Raw genomic sequence first — 19,100 nt, forward strand, 5'->3', positions numbered from 1 at the left:
TACATTAACTAAAGTCAATGTTTTATTCAGATTTCCTTAGTTTTTAACCTATGTTTTTCCTGTCCCAAGATTCCATCCGAATACCACATTACATTTAGTCATCCATCATGTCTCCTTAGGCCCTTCTTGAATGTAACAGTTTCTCAGACTTTATTTATTTTTGATGACTTTGACAGGTTTGAGGAATATTGTAGAATGTTATTAAATTTCGATCTCCCTAATTAGACTGGGGATATGGGTTTTGGGAGGGAGACCACAGAGGTAAAATGCTATTCTCATCGCATCATATGAAGGGCATGCTATCATCATGACTTGTCACTGTTGATGTTAACCCTTGAGCATCTGCTGGGGGAGTGTCTGTCCGGTTTCTTCACTGGTACAGTTACTCTTTTGTCCCCCTTTCCACACTGAACTCTTTGGCAGGAGGTCACTATACCCAGCCCACACTTAAGCGATGGGGCGTTATGCTCAACATTGACTATTTGGAATTCTGTGTGAGAGCTTTTCTATTCTATCTCATTTACTTATTTATTCAATTATTTATATCATTTTAGAGGCACGGATATTTATTTTATTTTTGGACTATAATCTAATACTGCATTATTTATTTTGTTGCTAAAATTGTTCCAGCTTTGGCCATTGAGAGTTGTCAGTTGGCTCCTGTATCTCTTTGACATACTCCCATCATTGCGCTTTTTGAGCAGATCTTTGCTCTCTAGAACTACAAGATGCTTCAGGCTCATCTTGTATGTTCCCCGGTCCAGCCCTAGATTCAGCCATATGGGCTTCCATAAGGAGCCCAAATTCCCTTTATTAGAGAATATTAGAAACCAAGAGCTGGGCACTGGGTGTACTCCTTGCTACGGAGGACTAGTTGTATATTTAAACTCTGGAATTTCTGTGGCATCAGGAAAAGAAGTAAAAACAGTTGTAATGGTTGTGTGCATGTGATCTGCGTGGGTCAGAGATCAATGAAGACACTTCCAGCAACACTGGTACCTGGAGACCACACGGAGAGAGGTTTTAAGTATTAAAGGTTGAGGACCTTCAAGGCAATCAGGATAGACTTCTGAATTGGGAGTAGAGACTTTTGTTTTGAGAAGTAGGAAAAGTACCAACCTTCAAGAGCTGAATTTCCTGAGACTGTGAGGGCACAGAGGTGGGTGTTCCCAGCAGTGGTGAGGCCAAAGCATAGCAGCATTAGCATGAAAGTGCAAAAGAGATGTTGGAAGGCCAATGGCGCTTAATCTCACCACAACTTTGTTCCTGCTGTGATTGCCATGGCTCGAGGCAATTTCCTGACCTGATATCTTTACATTGCTCACCAAACTTTACCTGTGATCTGCCTGTATGCATTGCTAAAGGGCAAATGTGTAACCAAACTGAATAAAAAGGAGGCTGGACCCGGACTCCTGGTTCCTCTTCATGAAAGAGGTTTCCACTTGGTCCCCCAATGCCTTCAAAACTCATATTTCTTGTATAGTGTATTCATTGTGTTGTTGGCCCTCCTGCAAGTCGTCCTGAACCTGCCATGCAGGTGGCGGCACTGTGTCCTACTTGTATGTAGCATTCAAGAGATGGAAGGATCTTGGATGGACACCTTGGTGGGCACTCTACTAAGACTGGAAATGTTGTGTTACCTTAGAAGCCCCCTAGCAGAATGCTACCAGGAAAATATAATGACTGTGGAATAAGACACCTTCAATGGTCCATATAGTTTGGGAAAGGACAGTGACCTGAGAATAAGGCGCTCTTTCATATTTTTCTGGAGTACAAAGCCCTGAGTTCATTTATGTTTCCGCGCATTCATTCCAAACAGCAACATTTATTTCTTCTTAAGAAGTAAAAAACGAGCCCTGGCTGGCATTGCTCAGTGATCAGAGCTCAGCCCATACACCGAAGGGTCTCAGGTTCGATTTCTGGTCAAGGGACACATACTTGGTTTGCAGGTTTGATCCCTGGCCCCAACTGGGGCACCTTCTGGAGGCAGCCAAATGATGCGTCCCTCTCAAGTCTCTCTCTCTCTCTCTCTCTCTCTCTCTTCCCCTTCCTCACTTCCATTCTCTCTAAAAATAAATGGGAAAAAATGTCATTGAGTGAAGTTTAACAACAACAACAACAAAAAGAAGTAAAAGCGAGTCAGCCTAAATTTTAGGAAGTGTGTCTGCACACTTGTGTTTCAGTTTCATGAGTTTCCTGGTTTCTATGTGCCTTTGTAAGAAACGTATCTTACAAACATCTAAGTCATGAATAAATGTGATTGCTAGAGCGTTCCCATGTTTAGCAGACTGAGATAAGGTCAAGAACTCAGGGTAACAAGAGATACTGAAATTGAGTGGAGTAATGTTCTGGTTACTATTGCTGCATTAGAAATTACCCCATGTAATAGGCCAAAACAGTCACTTTGTTTGCTTACAATCTTATGGGCAAATACTGCAAGAAGGGTTGGGGCAGCAGTTTTTGCTTGAGATGTCTCACACATTTGCTATTGGATGTCAGCTAGGGCTGCAGTCATCTGAAGGCTCGAGACTCCTGGACGTACAATGGCTCACTCTCATAGCCATTGACACTGGCCGTCAGCTGGGAGCTTCTCTGAGGCTGCCACCTGGAGCACCGGACTGAGCTCTCAGCCCAGTAGTCTCAGGGAAGGCAGATTTCTTCCATGGCAGCTGACTTCCTGCAGAGTGAGCATACCAACAGGCCTAGGTAGAAAACTGATGGTCGTTTCTGACCTGGCCTAGGAAGTCAGAGTACACGTTTGTCCCACTTTTTTGGTTTCGGCAATCACAAACCCATCTAGATTCAAAGACAGAGGACATATATTCTGCCTCAAGATGGGAGCAGTATCAAATAGTTTGGTGACTATCTTTTAAAACTGCCACTAGCAACAAAGTGTTTTCAATTCTGAATGTATTTATTACCTCAGTCTATGTAAATGTGTCTGTCTAGCATTTGAATTTTGATTTTGAATTTCACCGAAGAATTTGTACTTGTCTCATCTCTTTGAGGCATGGGCTAATGTTCAGGGGTGAGTCATAAGAGAGACAAGGCAGTAGATGGCTTCGCTGTTATAACTTGGGGTGTGGACAGGGCATGGCAGTGCATGAGGCACGGTGAAGAACATGAGCTTTGGCATGAGAAAGCCCTGAGCCCTAGCTCTGACCCTTACTGGCCTTGTGACCATGAGCAAGCTGCTTAACTTTTATGAGTTGACACTTTTTATCTATAAAATAAGGACAATTATAATCTTCATTTATTAATTTATTTATACAATTACTGAGCATCTATTTTGCACCAAATTTACAGCATTATAATGAGAATTATGCATGAGAAGCTCTTGTGGTGCTTGAAAAAGGACTAGAACTCAGTGACATTTAAAATTATTATTATAAGCAGCAGTAGTACTTTGGAAGCATGATGTAGACAAGGAGGAAGACAAACCTGTGATTCAGCGGGAGACCCAGCCAGTAGACCAGAGGAACCAATATAAAGGTCTGTTACCAAGGTTGATCATATTCTGTGTTCAAGGAAGAAGTGCTGGTAGAGTCAAGCAACAATCAGAACCTCAGCTTCCACGGACAGGTAGGAGGGGCTCACCCTACTGGCAGAACATCTGCGCGGGGATCCTCAATCACACGTGGGCATGAGGTCTTGCTCCCTGCACAGCCTATTAGGTACTCATTGGTGTTATGGGTTAAATTGCGCTCCCCTCAAGGTTCCTATGTTGAAGCCCCAAGCCCCACTACTTCAGACTGTGACTTTATTTGGTGATAGGGCCGTTAAAGAGATGGTTAAGTTAATATGAGGTGATGAGGGTGGACCCTAACCCACCTTGACCGTGTCCTCATAAGCAGAGGAAATTTGGACACACAGAGAGACACCAGGAAAAGACCCTATGAGGACACAGCAAGAAGGCAAGCACGGAGAGAAGCCTCAGGAGAAACTAAACTTGCTGACATCTTGACCTTGGACTTTCAGGCTCCAGGACTGTGAGGAAACACATTCCTGTTTTTTAAGCCACCCACTCTGAGATAGTTTGTGAGGGCAGTCCTAAAAATGAATGCTGACGTTGGGCTGGGGGTGTGAGGGACAGGTAGAATAAGGGAGGCAGGTAGGAAGCAAAAGAGAAGTCTGGGACTAAGAATTGGGGTCCTCAGGGTTATACTGCTGAGTGATCATTTTGGATCTCAGTAATTATATACATGCCTTAGTTATATATTTTCAAAAATAAGAGTAGCTCTTACTTATGTTGACATGGAAATTGTTGAATTTTGACATTCCTAGGAAAAATAGAAGGTGCTAAATTTCAAAATAAATAGTGTGATTTCTAACTTTCTAAATATGTATACACAGCCTCTTAGTGCCTTAGTTTTATCATCTCTTAAATGTAGAAGACTGAGGAAATATTCTCCACAGTCTTTTTTCGTTATATTATAATGTGACAGATGAGTCTGTTCACCTCTGCACACAGGAGACTGTAGATGCGTCCTGCAAATCAGCCACTGGGGGGCTCCCTCGATCAGAGCAGAACTTGTATTAAACGTGCCATACAGTTGCTGGACATAGTGTGTCTGACTGCTTAGCATTTTTCATCAAAACAGAACCCTTATTGCATTGCATTATCTTATGCAGTTTTAGAGATTTTTCTGACTTCACTTCCTATCCCCTCCAATCCTCTCTCTACCCCCGACTCCCAGTTTTGCAGTTCACCAAAGCACCTTTTTTGAGTATTATGTCATTTAAGTCTCACAACAATCTGAGAAGTAAATATTTTTACTCCTGATTTTATGGATGGAGAAATGGAGGCTCCAAGAGATTAAAAAACTTTCCCCAGTGTCACTCAATAATTTTTGAATGGATATTTAAGTCTAGTTTGTCTTACTCCATGTTCAGTATTCTTCTCAGTCTCTCCGAGTAAGTCCCATTTCTCTTTAAATGGGTTTGGATGATAATTCTCTAGACTGAGTTATGTGATCCTATGTCATGCAGAGTGTGGTCCCTAGACCAGGAACATCAACATCACCTGGGAACTTGTTAGAAATGCATAATCTCAGGTCTCACTCCAGACCTATCAAATCAGAAGTATGAGAAATACTATTCTTTACTGCCTTTTAACACATTGTATTGAAAACCCTTCTTTAAATGATCTATTTCTTTCATTAGACTGAAATTTCAGTTAGGCAAGGAATCTGTATTGTCTAGTTTACCACTGAATATCTATGATCAAGCATAATTCCTGGCACATAGTAAATATTGGTTGAATGATACATGAATGGATATCTGCTGGAGTAAGGGTTGTTTGCTTAACCAAGTTGTTAAGTAACGAATGCATTTGGAAGGGCTCAATGAAAGAGTATTGCTAACAGTGGAGACAAATCAAGTGTGGAATGAACACCTCTGATCCTATTGTTATTTCCTAGAAGAGATTTTCTGTCCAGTTGACTGTGGTTAACAGGGGTAGACAGTCTCCAACATAGAAAAAGCATTGGATTATTTGTCCAAGAAGATTACTCTTGCTGTCTACTATATACTCAAATTGTGTGAATTTGTGATCTGCTGTTGAAATTACTCCATGTTCCCCCTGGCAGTCTGAAACTTTGCTGTCTTTCAATTTTAAAAGGTCATATTCCAGTTAAATCAACTGATTTGTCTTCCCTTCATTTTTATCTCTAAAATTTCCCCACCCTCTCTTTCCCCTCACTTTCCGTTCCTTCCCTAGTACCGACTCTCCCTTTCTCGCTCTCTGGCTTATTCCAACACCTGTATTCCTGGGCCTCATTTTTCCATCCTCTTCGATTCAAGGATGCTTCCAGAACTGCAGATCTGGTCATGTTCTCCTTTGGTTAAATCCTTGGGCAATTTTTTGCTGTCTCAGGATAAGATCCAATGTCCTCAGTGAGGCGTTTAACCCTTCACAGTTGTGCCTGCCCAGCCAGCCCCCACACCTGCCATTCTCCTTCCCACCCCACACTCTGGCCACCACAGACCACTTCTCATTCCTCGAACACCATTTGGATCTCTGCATCTCCAGGTCTTTGTCCATGCTGTTTATCTGAATAAATTGTCAGCTTACTGAACTCTTCTATCATGTTCTAGTTCAAATTTTCAGTGAAGGCTCCTTTCCCATCCTCCACAGAACTGTGCGTTTCTTCTTCTGTGCTTACATAGCACATTGTACACATTGTGCTCTGTTACGCAATGTATCACACTTTATTTCAATTGCTTACTTGTTTACTTGGCTTTCTCTTCCAATAGACCATATTTTTCGTAAGGGCTGGGGGTCTGTCTGACTCACAACACAATATGTTGCAAAGCTTCACACACAGATGTTAAGAAATGTTTGTTGATTAAATGAACTTTATCTTCAAATTATTTTTTTTTTAGTAAATTCCACCCCCCCGCTCGATTTTACTCATTTTTACTATTTGCTTCTATTAAGAAAAAGCTCATCTCACTGGAAATGTGCCTACTTTCTGGAGTATATTCAGATCTAAAACATTTTTATAGGACTAAAGGAAATAATTCTATCCCCAGGATGGTTGTGACTGAGCTAAACCTGGCAAAGTACATAGTGGTTGTTAATGTCACGACTCTGCTCCCCAAAGCCCTCAAAACACCCAGAGAGGCTGCAAGCGGATATGGGAAAACCTGGTTCACAAACCATTTAGAGATGCTTGTTAGTGCTTGTCATGGATTGAATGTTGCATCTGCATCTCCCCCAAATTCATCTATTGAAACCCTCTCCTCCTAATGCAATGGTATTGGGAGGTGGGGCCTTTAGGAGATAATAATGATTACTTGAAGTCATGATGATGCAATCCCCATGAGTGGGGTTAGTGCCCTTTTGAGAGTCAAAAGGGAGCTTGCTTCCTTGTGAGAATTCAAGAAGCCCGTGGTCTGCACCCAGAAGAGGGCTCTCACCAGAACTAACCAGGCTGGCAACCTGATCTCAGACTTCTAGCCTCCGAACTGTGAGAAATAAATTTCTGCTGTTTATAAGCCAACAAGTGTATGGTATTTTTTGTTATAGCATCCTGAACAAACTAAGACAGTGCTTTGATCTCTCTGCCCACTGTCACTCCGCCTCCCCATTCCTTTCCCCATCTTTTCCACTCCTAAGAAAAAAAAATAACAATAACCTCCAAACCACAACAACAAACAATCTATGACAGAATTGAAATCTATGGGGTAAAAACTAAATGGAGAAATTTAGTTTCATGAAGGGAACAAAAGGGTATCAGGGAGTAATGGAAACTATGTACATTTCCACACTAGAAAGGTCAGTGGAAATGAAAAGATTTGAATCTGGTCCAACAGCACTTACTGTCCAGATGGAGCCGGTGTGCCTGTCCCAGACGCTCACAGCTCAGACACCTAGGGGCTCAGTGTGGTAGGGCTCCTTTGGTTGGAAGAAAGAACAATGCAGGTTACTTCAAGTGGTGGTGGTTGATTGTAATAATAACTGATAGAATAAGGGATAAATGAATTTCTGGAATATTCTTACGGCTAAACCTCAAGGATCTGGAGCATAGCTGGGGAAGCAGAAGACCGTATGGGATTGTAAGAGGCACCACCAGAGGACAGGCGACACTGTCAGTTTCTCAGCAGCAGGAATAGACCTTCATTCTTCTGCTTTGCCATGGGCCCAGGCCAGCTGCTCTTTTTGTTTCAGCCTCACTTTGCTTACCTTTCTACTGCTGCTTCCACTGGCGATGGAATGTCTCTTCACATATTTGTTGTTTAAATTCCTGAGTGGTAAGAATGCATCATTACAACTAATCACCTTCTTTCTGGGAGAAGCTTTTGTACCTCATAGCACATGCCCAGCCTATAGATCTGGCTGTTCTTGGGCCACATGTCCAACTGCCTCAACCAATCACCAATCAGCTACGGGTAGGAGAGGGTGGGATGTGTGTGTGTGTGTGTGTGTGTGTGTGTGTGTGTGTGTGAGAGAGAGATGGTGTCACATGGTGCTACATGGTGGATTATACTTAAAGAACCACCTAGAGCTGCTTTTTTCAGCAGGAGCTGCCTTGGAACCCATTTAGAAGGAGTTTGTGGTCAGGAAGGCATTCTAAGGCAAGATCTCTTCCATACAGATATATTTTTGAAACTCTGATCATGATTTCTCCTAAGTATCACCAATGAGGCTGATATCTTCATATCCTCTTGTCCTTGGCTTTCTTGTGCTCATATCCTCTCTTCTGCTCTCCTTACTGGGGTTGAAAGCATTGTTTTTGTTTCTATGTACACGTGAGTGATTAGAAGGCGAAGTCAGGCCTTAGTTTTTAATTAATGAAAAACTGATAAATAAGAAATAATCAGGTAAAGTTGTCAGGCAAAAAAACTGCATGCTGCAACATCATCATTCCTTTGGATGTTTTCAAAGGTTTATATGTCAACACCATTTGCACTGTGGTTGTTCTTAATGTTCTCTATACTAGTAAAGCATCTCTTTTCTGTCTCTTCCCCCAAAGTACAGAAAGAAAGGATGGCCCATGATTTAGCTTGCCGCCTCAGCTTTTCATACAGTACTTCATATCTTTGAATCCGTATTTTATTAGCATCTTTCTTACTGACTTATGTAAATACTTGTGTTATGTTGCCAAGTTGTTCTCCTTTGCCACCAACATCTAACGCAGGCTTGATCACTTACCTGAGTAATTAGTTTATTCATTTACCAATCCCTTGTTAAGTTGAGTGCGTAACCACAAACCAGAGCCACTTGGGGTCCCCGGTCTGCTTATTATTATTAGGCTGCTTATAAGTCTAAATTTCCCTTAGAGAACTGCTGCCATCATCATTCCTTTGGATGTTTTCAAATTAGTTTTTCTTAAATCATCCCTTGATGACGGTTGATACCATACAAACTGGAAAAACCTGTCCATATGACCTTATTTCTTGTGCCCATGTTGTTTTTACATTTTCTTTGAAGAACTGTCCATCTCTCTCATTCTTCTGAGTTTCTGGTGTCACCTTCATTCCCCTAAGGTGCACATGTGCAAGATGCTCTCCTCTGCCTCCTTGATCCTCACCCTCTTAAGCAAAAACAAAGTTTATCCAAATAGAAAGTAAATATAATCAGCTTTCTACAAATCTGCTCTGAAGATCTGGGTCTCATAGTCTTTCACCTGGACTATCTGTCCCCTTCCCTCCCCCCTTTCCCCTTACAGAGATCCCAGTGCCTGGTATAATGCCACACTCATGGCAGATGCTTGATTTGTGTTTGTGGATCCCAAACCATTCTCCATGTTATCTCTCAACCTCTCCTCTTTTTATTGCTGTATTCTTGCTCTCTTCATATCATTGTTCTAATACCTCTTTTTCAACTAAAACTTTTTATAATCCATTCAAGCTCATGGCATGTGGGCAATCAACATTCTTTGATGACCTAAAACTCTGCTGATACTATCTTTTAACTTCGTTTGCTGTTTCTTTTGTGTCATCACTGTCCTTATGCCTCTCTTTCATTTAAAGATTTTAAAATATGTGACAACTTCACTACCAAATGAGAAGGTACCCTCCTTACCCACTACATAGTTCTGCTCCTAAAGTCTGTAATCAGTACGTTCCTTCCAATGGAGTCCAACAGACATACATCATGTAAATTGAATGCCATTCTGCATCACCCTTTATACTAGGTTCTAAGAGCTTCCAGGAATATTACAATATTTTCCTGAAACAATTCTCCCTTCAGAGTGATTCTCATCTGTTCTGAGTGAAATAATTTCATACTGTTTGTGTGTGTGTGTGTGTGTGTGTGTGTGTGTGTGTGGCGGGGGTCAGGCTGAAACCTGCTGTGTATTCTCCAGGGTAGGGTTTATGGGGAGACAGGAGGTTCCCTGAATAATTTAAGGGTGCAAGGAACATCCAATTTCTTTCTACCATTTGAAATATCCCCTCCTCCTACTAACAGGTGCTGGAGATTGCCCTTTAATTCTAAGTCTGGGGTGATTTAGGTGAGACTCAGGCCCAAGGGTCCTCAAACTACAGCCCACGGGCCACATGCAAATACAAAGATCGTATTTGTTCCTGTTTTGTTTTTTTTACTTCAAAATAAGATATGTGCAGTGTGCATAGGAATTTGTTCATAGTTTTTTTTTAAACTATAGTCCAGCCCTCCAACGGTCTGAGGGACAGTGAACTGGCCCCCTGTTTAAAAAGTTTGAGGACCCCAGCTCAGGCCTTTCCATCCAATAAGGATATAAGTCAATCTTCTGAAGTATCACTGCCATGTATGCATTCCTCCTGGCTGATAGACACTTCCTGAGCCCCTTTTGATAACGATCTCTGCTAATGTCCTGGGAAACTCTTTAACCAATGTGGTGCCTGTATTTGTTGGCCTCTCACTTTGATATTGGGTAGATTCAAATCGTCCTTGAGACTTAAAACCCTCATGGCTTATAATCACAGTTCATAAGCAGCACTTTCACCATGTTCAGACTTTAAGTTCTCAAATCACCCCTAGCTGACACCTGAATTAACATTAGGCTTTGAGCATCCCATGTTGATGCTGATACTCCTGAGTTTCTTAATAGGGAGTCATATTGGCATTTGGGGTAGTGCGATTTTTAATTGAGTGGGCCTGACTTCTTTTTTATTGCAGGATTTAGCCTCCTGGTCTCCTACCACAAAATGCTATTAGTGTTTTCTGTTGGGATAACTAAACATGCCCACACATATTCCCAAACACTGTTTAATGATCAGACTTTTCCCATCTCATTAGTCACTTTTCCCTATTTCCAGCTGATTATTGTCTACTAGAGGCCTGGTGCATGAAATTCATGCACTGTGGGGGGGCGGGGGCTCAGCCTGGCCTGTGCCCTCTCTCAGTCTGGGAGCCCTGCAATCGATTGCCCCTAAGAGGTAGGCCCCGCCCACCCATCCAGGGCTCCAGGACGGATCATCCCTGCAGAGGGAGGCCCAGGCTACCCCCTGCAGCCGCTGCAGGGTAGCCTGGGCCTCCCTCTTTGGGGCAATCGTGGAGCCCCCTGCTGGCCAGTGGCCTGGGCCTGCCTCTACGGGGCAATCATGGAGCGATGGCTGGGCCCCTGACCAATTGCATCGCACCCGCCTTGGCTGGCCTGGCGCCAGTGGGTGTCAAAGCGTGGTTGTCTGGATGGTTGTTCCACTGTTCAGCCGTTTGGTTGATTTGCATATTACACTGTTATTATTATAGACAATTTAGGCAGAGTGCCTTTTCATATGTAGCATATGGTGGCCCTTGAAAACCAAACCAAATGTGAACATGTTCTTATATACAATGGTTGTCATTTTCTCAGCTCTTTTAATAAAAAATTACCTTTGCTTGTACTTTTATTGTAGTCATATGCTTCTTTTCACTAACTTTTCTGATGCTCTCACTACATTTGTAAATACTGTCTGTAACAAAGTTAAAATTTGTTGTTTGTAGAAGACCTTAAAAGCACAGCAAACACAGCCAACACACATTAGCAGACTAAGACCAATGTGATAGTTGAAACTAAAATGCCTTGTGCTAGTAACCAGCACAGTTGATGGATCTCGCTCTCACACTTACCTTGTATATAATTATCAGTTTGCAAACTGAAGTTCATTAGGTATAGGAGGGCTATACAGTATCCAAAGCAGATATGCTAATAGGGGTTCTTATTGTTACCAGTTATAATCAAAGTATCTACCAGGTCTACAAGGGTGTGACTTATGTCCAAGAATTTCACTAAGTACACAAACCAGGAAGTCCTAATTTTTTAGTTAATGGAGGTGATTAAAATTTCACCTCTGGAGTTTACTTTTAATCTGTTAATGTTTACACTGGAAAAATAGACAGAGAAGGTTCTGTTACTTCACTCAAGCTTTCATGTAAAGGGGCAAGAGTGGTCAATAGTAGCTAGCATAGCCCTATTGGTTAAATAATTAAATCAAACAACAGATTTTTTTCAATGGGTTTGATTTATAAGGAAATATATAGAGATTCTTCTTTGTTAATGGCAGAGGTAGGTGTGAGAGAAATGCCTTTGATTAGGACTTATCAAGTAAATTGGAAATGAGTTGTAAGTAAAAATTAGTTATGCGTCTCCCTTTTGCTTTTTATTTACTTAGACTTATAAAATTTAAAAACTCTTATAATTGCCAAGATATTATGTGGAGGATGATGAGGAAGCAAGTGAGTTCCTCATATAATCTCTAGATATTATAAATATTATGGTCATGATAAACACTGGATTTTCAGCTAATGCACAACCTCAGTCAATTCACCTGTAATTTAAGTCTCAACATCCTTATACGTAGATCACCATGAGCTGGGAAGCCATTTGACTTGCCCAGTAATATTTGAGCCGCACATACAGAAACCCATATTCCCTGTGGCAGAGACTGACCATTGTCCCCTTGTATCCATCCTCTCCTTCTTTCTTTTATTATAAGGTTCTCATTTTTAGCAAGGCACATGTCTGCCCAGCTAGATCTTTACTCTCCTATTCTCTCTTACTCCTTGGTGTGGCCTGATGACCAAGTTATTGCCAATGGAATGCAAGTACAAGTGGTGTGTACGACTTCTTTAGAAGGAAATTGCTTGCTCTCTTCCTGCCTATGGACTGGAGTGTGGGTGTGATGGGGAGTCAGCTTTGGCCATGCAGGTGAGGCCAAGCCCCGAGGGGAAGGCAGAACCACAGATGGAAGGAACATGAGACCCTGGGTGACTGCAGTACAGCCTCCTATTCACTCTGGCTTCCCCCCCTATTTCTTGACCATCATGTGAGAGAGATAGAAGCTATCTGGTCTGTGCTATTATGTTTGGGGGTCTCATCTTTAAGAGCAGCTCAACCTAAATCTTAACTAATAAAGGAAATTCATTTATATTCAATGAAAAGTTCCATTTCCTTTCCATGTGAAAGCATATGTTAACTTTTTTTTTTTTTTTTTTTTTTTTTTTTGTGGCTGGGAATTTAAGGAAATCAGCATTGCATCATGAGATTTTAGAAGTTTGGTTTTTCTCACTGAGAGAAGATGGCACATTTACATTTTTCTCTTCCAGGGACATAATTTCAATCACATTAATAAATATTTATTGAGTGCCTGCTGTGTGTAAAACGCAGTAGGAGTCCTGAGGGATACAGAGTTGAAACAGACATAGTTCCTGTCCTGAAGAAACTCACGAACAAGCAGAAATACACAAACAAATGCACTACAAGATCGGTTGGCTACAGTAATAGAGATACAGGTAAGTTCTGCGGGGGCAGAGAGCTGGGAGAGAGAACCTCCACAGAGAAGGAAGCAGGGTCTCAGGAAGACTTGACAGAGAGATTGCATTTGAACTACATGATGAAGAATTTGTGGAAGGAGATGGGAGGGCACAGGGACAGGTTTCTGAAAAGCAGTGGGAAAAAATATTAGGGGAGCTCAGGAAACAAGGAAATATCCAGACTTTTCTGGAGTTTGAGGTGGTAAAATATAACTTTAGAAAGGTAGTTTGAAACCACATAGTGAAGAAGCCTTGAATATTATACTAAGGAATCTAAATTTATTTTATACTGATGGGAAAATAGTAGATGATTTTGAGTACGGCAGTTAAAAATCCATGGCACGCTCTAGGATAGTGATTCTTAGACTTTGGCATGCACAAGAATCTCCTGGAGGGTTTATTAAAACAGAGGTTGGTGGGCTCCCCACTCAGAACTTCTGACTGAATAGGTCTTCGTGGGGCCCTGGAATTTGCATTTTGAACAAGTTCCCAGATGGTGCTAATGCTGCTGTTCCGGAGATGCCACTCTGAGAATCACTGTTCCAGGAAGATGTTATCTGGCAGTGTACAAGGGCCACAGGAAGTTTACTCTAGTGTCCAAGAGGCTTGAGCAAATTAACATGTGAAATTAAAGAAGAAGGGGTGGGCTCTAGCCGGTTTGGCTCAGTAGACAGAGCATTGGCCTGTGGACTTAAGGGTCCCAGGTTTGATTCTGATCAAGGGCATGTATGTACTTGGTGGCAGGCTTAATCCCTGGCCCTGATTGGGGCGTGTGCAGGAGGCAACCAATCAATGTGTCTCTCTCACATCAGTGTTTCTCTCTCTCTGTCTCTCCTCCTCTCTTCCACTCTCCTCTAAAAATCAATGGAAAAATATCCTCAGGTGAGGATTAAAAAAAAAAGAAAAAAGAAAAAAGAAGGGTTGGGAGGGGGATAGAGTTAAGGGCTAAAATGTGGAGGTGGAGAGGGGGCAAATTAATGTGTTCTTGGCACACAAAGTAAAAAGATGACCTGTGGAGACTGAAGAGATAAGGAGAGGCTGTGGGAGAAAGGCAAGGAGCAGAGGTTTAGAATAGTCATTTTCTTAGGCGTATACAAGAATTTACAAACTTTCAGTCCTCTCTGTTATCACTCTCGATTTAGTGATGAGCTCCTCCACATGACTTAGCGTGGTCACTACAGGTCAGGGGAGGCTGAGTCAGGCCACAGTGTGGCCACATGTCCCCCTATCCAGCCTCCTGGCATGGATGCCATGGAGATTCTAGGAGACACAATTCCACACTTGTTTCTTGATGGGTGGCTTTTGCTATAAACATAAATTTTCAACTTTTAGTTTTCTTTTTCAATTGCACAATTGCATTAGTAACATTCTCCAGTAAAGTTCTTCAGATAATATATCCCCTCATTTAAACACTGCACCCATTCAGCTGCTGTCAGAGTTCCCCAAATTTGACATGTACTCTCACCTTAATCCTGCTGGAGTGAGAGAATGTATTTGAAGCTTAGCTGGGACACTTAGAATGGGAGGAGACCCCATGTGTCTTTCAGGTAATATAGTGACACACTGACTAACATAGATTTAGATTATTTCTTATTTGCTTGTGTTTTATATTCATAATCAAAGACCTAGGAAATTATTCATCCTAGGTTCTTTTTGGAGAATGATGAAGCTTATATAACCAGGAACTGAAAAGGCATGCTATCTGTACTATTTATGCTTGAAAGGAGTGAGCTATGTAGTCACAGTAAAAGGTTTTGGCTCACGTCTGCAAGCAGTAGATGGCAGCACACCCCTTTTGTGTGCTTTGTGTAGTCATGCAATACCCCTTGGAATCTGTAAGCATTTGGAGCGATAACCTCGGATTTAATGCCACACGAGGACCAGTTATCAGAGATTTGATTTATAAGTAATAAGAAGTTCTGCAAATAAAGATTTATTTTGACATTCTTTAATTGCAGGGTTCACTGAAATGGCTAATAAAAAGTATTTACTAGTTCACTTTATTACTACTTTTATGAAATACCTGTTTTTGCAGGATAATGTTTATTTGAAATTATGTACCACAAACAGGACCGGAAGTAGAAAACAGCACACCAAATAACAAGCCTCAAACAGAACAGAACAAACAAAAAAACAAGACCACACATACTTACAAACGCTCTGAACCAACAATGTTCAAGAATTAACCCCGTCCACTCAGGAGGCTGGTCAAATTCATGCCTTTTGGTTTTTTACAATCTAAGTATGTTCTCGGCACCTAATGAGCTTTTTAAAAGCCAGCTTAAAGTCTTCATTAAAACTAGTGTAGAGCAGAGGGTTGATCAGAGAATTAACATAACCAAGCCATGTGAAAAAATCGGCCACTTCAGAAGACACGGTATAGATGCTCAGACCTACAATCAACTCTTTGATGAAAAATGGAAGCCATGACAAAATGAACGCACCCAAAATCAGTCCTAGGATGCGTGCTGCCTTGCGCTCCCTGGTACTAGAGATCTGCTGGCGCTCTCCTGGGTGATCTAGATCATTGTCAAAGGGAGGGATCCTGATGGAGGTGTGGAACTTTTCAAACTCTGTGGTAGGGTCTGAGGTGGAGAAGTCAGACACACAGAAAGTCTGTGTAAGTTTACAACTCGCAAATGAATTTTGGCTGTCTGTGCTTCTGTTGCTTAAGTGCCGGCTTGACCCTCTTTTCTGGTAAAGGCTCTTGGCTGCGTGGTAAATCCGGTAATAGAGAATCAGTATCAAAGTCAAGGGGATATAAAATGCCCCAAGAGTGGAGTAAATGGTGTAGATGACATGGTCATGCTGGATGGTGCACTGACTGGGGGGCGGGCTGAGTTGCCGGTGGCTCCTCCAGAACAGAGGGGGCATGGAGATGAAGATGGAGATCGTCCAGACAGTGAGGATCATCAGTCCTGCCCTCTTGGCAGTCCTCTTCCTGGCATACTCAACAGCATTGGTGATGGCCCAGTACCTGTCCAGGGCAATCACACAGAGATGGAGGATGGAGCAGGTGCAGCAGGTCATGTCCGCACTCAGCCACACCTCGCAGATGAAGTACCCTAGCTTCCAGCTGTCCATGACAATGTACATGATGCTCAAGGGCATGACTAGCACTGCCACCAGGAGGTCTGTCACGGCCAGAGAACAGATCAGGTAGTTGGCAGGCTGGTGGAGCTTCTTGGTGGTGCAGATGGCCATAATCACGGCCAGGTTTAGCAACGTGGTCAGGGTGGTGATGATGACCAGAGTCATGGAGATGAGCATCTTCTCAGTGATGGTCTTGGCTCTCCCAGCCACACTGGCTTCTGTGGTACAGTTAGTGATGTTCATGTTTTCCCTGTTCCAGTCGACCCTGTGGAGAAGCTGTTGGTTATTTTCCTTCAGCTGGAAACTACTTAGACTTGAATGCCCCTCATTTGCGGGGAGGTTGTAATTTCTTCAGCTATGTAGTCTCCTGTGTTCCATTTTGGGTGGGTAAAGGAAAGCACCACAGCATCTCTTCTGAATGGAGGGGTCCTGGAAAATAGTATGCTCCTGGTTAATGAATGAAAAAGCCATATTGTTTTTCCTGTAATATGTGATAATAGGTTGGTATTAATAAAATGTTTACACAATTTTAACATAACTTTCTTTTCCCTCTCTGAATGTAAACTTCGTCTTTACATTATTCCTCAAAGGATACTTTTTTTGAGTACCCAAACTCTTTCTGATAAAGACATTACCAAATTTAAGTCTGTTTTCCACCTGATTTTCTTTCTCATTTATATTTATTCTTTTATACACAGTACACATTTATATATAAAAGGCTGTCTTTTACATTTGAAAAAATATGTTCACATTATATCATGCTTATTTGGGATCATTGCATTGAAAAATTATATTTGTTTGTAATAAGTATCCTTCAAACCAGATTTTATAGTTTCATAGCAAATATTCAACTCCAGAGATATTTTAGTGTCTCAGTGGGATTGCTTGATTTTGTCTAATTATTTCTGACATTTTATATATCTGACTGTGCACTTCTATGGAGAAAAGAGAGAAAAAAGCTTATCAGGTTACTTTGATGTTCGTGGCAAATTGTTCTCAGAGTAATACAGCAAACTGACTGTGAATCAGCATCATCGCGAAGCTTGAAGATCTCTGCATTTAAAAAATGTGTTGAGTTTTGGTGAATATTTCTGTCCTATTTCCATTATCTATCTATCTATCTATCTATCTATCTATCTATCTATCCATCCATCTCTATTTTTTGGATAGCTATGATTAAGTTGGGTAGTCAATGAGATAGTGACACGTACTGAATGCATAGCTGTAAGGGATTTTTAAAAAGTAAAGTTAAATATAAATGTATATTCACAAGACAATCAAAACCCACATAGAGATATTCACAGCTAATGGCTGCTGGTCAGAACACCAATCAAATAATTTGATTAGACTCTATGGGTTTAGGTCCAGGAAAACTGAAGAAAAACTGGTGTTTCATCTTTTTTTTTTTTAATTTGGAAATTGGGGGCCAGGTGAGAGCCCATCTCAAGAGGGTGTTGAATCATTTTTAAGACTGATGTAGATTAGGACTAACAGACACAATGATTTCAGGAAAAGATGAGGGCAGAAGCAGGTGAGGGGTGTGTGAATGGGAGTGAAAGTGGTGAGGTTCTTTGGGCGGAGTGGGGACGAGACGTCACGGAGCAGGAATAAAAAATCTCTAGCCTAAGTGAAAAGCGGGGAGATAGGTGTCATGTATCCTTTAGATACAGAAACGGAAAGAAAACAATAATGACTTCACTAAAGACCCAAAATAGGGCATTTGTTTTAAAGACAGTTTCTGTCTTTCTGCAGTTAAAAGAGAAACATTCTGCCTCTGTTTCCATTATGCTTTGACAGTGTTTTCTGCGGATGTACCCTCTTTCGGGTGTCTTGTGTTTCTCTAGTTCTTCCAAGGGACTTGCTCTATCAACAACCCCCCTTTTCTTGTAAATTGGATGTGTTTTGTTTTTCCCACTGGTACCTTGCCCTCCTTTTATAATCAGTTTAAATGTGCATTTATGTTTGAGACCAGGCTTACACATCGAAAAAGTATGGGCTCTGGAATCAGACAGACCTGGCTTCTGATTGCAGTTGAGCCAACTGCCAGCTGCAAGCTGCTTGGGGCAACCTCTCCCTATTTTCCCCTGTGTCCCATATGTTTATTTCTCAATTTTGACCTCTTTCTCTTTAATAAAATTAAATAAAGTTTTTTTTCTCTGTAAATATTAATCTATAATTATGTTTCTCTTGGGTTCTTGAGGTTTGCTGGGATGAATAGTTCTCAATTGAAAGGCTTTCCTACTGAGCCTGTAAGACTGAGTATAGAGAACAGCATGAATAAGGGACAGAAAACTTTAGAAATTTCTATTTGATAATAGAGGCAATTAAGAAATGTAATTATTTTGAAAGCATGCAGTAAAAATAATCAGAAATAACTCAGCCTCGTAGAACTTTTAAAAGCTGCTCTATTTTTCTGAGCTCTCATAACTTCTAATTATCATTTCTCTGATGACACCATTTTGTCCCTATTTTGTAACTATTTTTCATTTCCCCCTCAGCAGACTATACATTTCTGGAGGGTAGGATGTATGCCTGACTCATCTTTTTAACTGCTTCTAGATTGACATTGTTAGTTCTTTAATGTGACTTCCTGGTTAATTTTGTGCCCAAGCCTTGCAGAGTAGGAGTTAAGTTTTGTATCCTTTTGCTGTCAGTCCCCCAAACTTCTGCACACATCCAGCTTGCCATCTTTTATTTCATAATGACACATTCTTTTGAATGGTGGGGTGAGATAGATTGAACTGGGCCTTGGAGCTCCTTACTGCCTAAAGGTCAGGTAGGTAAG

At 41.4% G+C, this 19,100-nt stretch overlaps 1 protein-coding gene across 1 annotated transcript in view; it reads right to left on the bottom strand.

Annotated features, from left to right (window-relative positions):
- Nucleotides 1-15,172: 15,172 nt before the first annotated feature.
- The window catches only part of HTR1E (5-hydroxytryptamine receptor 1E), a 63,714-nt gene continuing 59,786 nt past the window's right edge, over nucleotides 15,173-19,100 (bottom strand). Inside the window, exon 2 of the mRNA XM_070419316.1 lies at nucleotides 15,173-16,744. Coding sequence (XP_070275417.1) covers nucleotides 15,461-16,558 — 1,098 coding nt within the window. The 5' untranslated portion in view covers nucleotides 16,559-16,744 and the 3' untranslated portion in view covers nucleotides 15,173-15,460. The remainder of the gene's footprint in view (nucleotides 16,745-19,100) is intronic.

The sequence above is a fragment of the Myotis yumanensis genome, unplaced genomic scaffold, assembly GCF_028538775.1.
Source record: "Myotis yumanensis isolate MYYU_CA2020_CCGP unplaced genomic scaffold, mMyoYum1.0.hap1 SCAF_6, whole genome shotgun sequence".
Lineage (NCBI taxonomy): Eukaryota > Metazoa > Chordata > Mammalia > Chiroptera > Vespertilionidae > Myotis > Myotis yumanensis.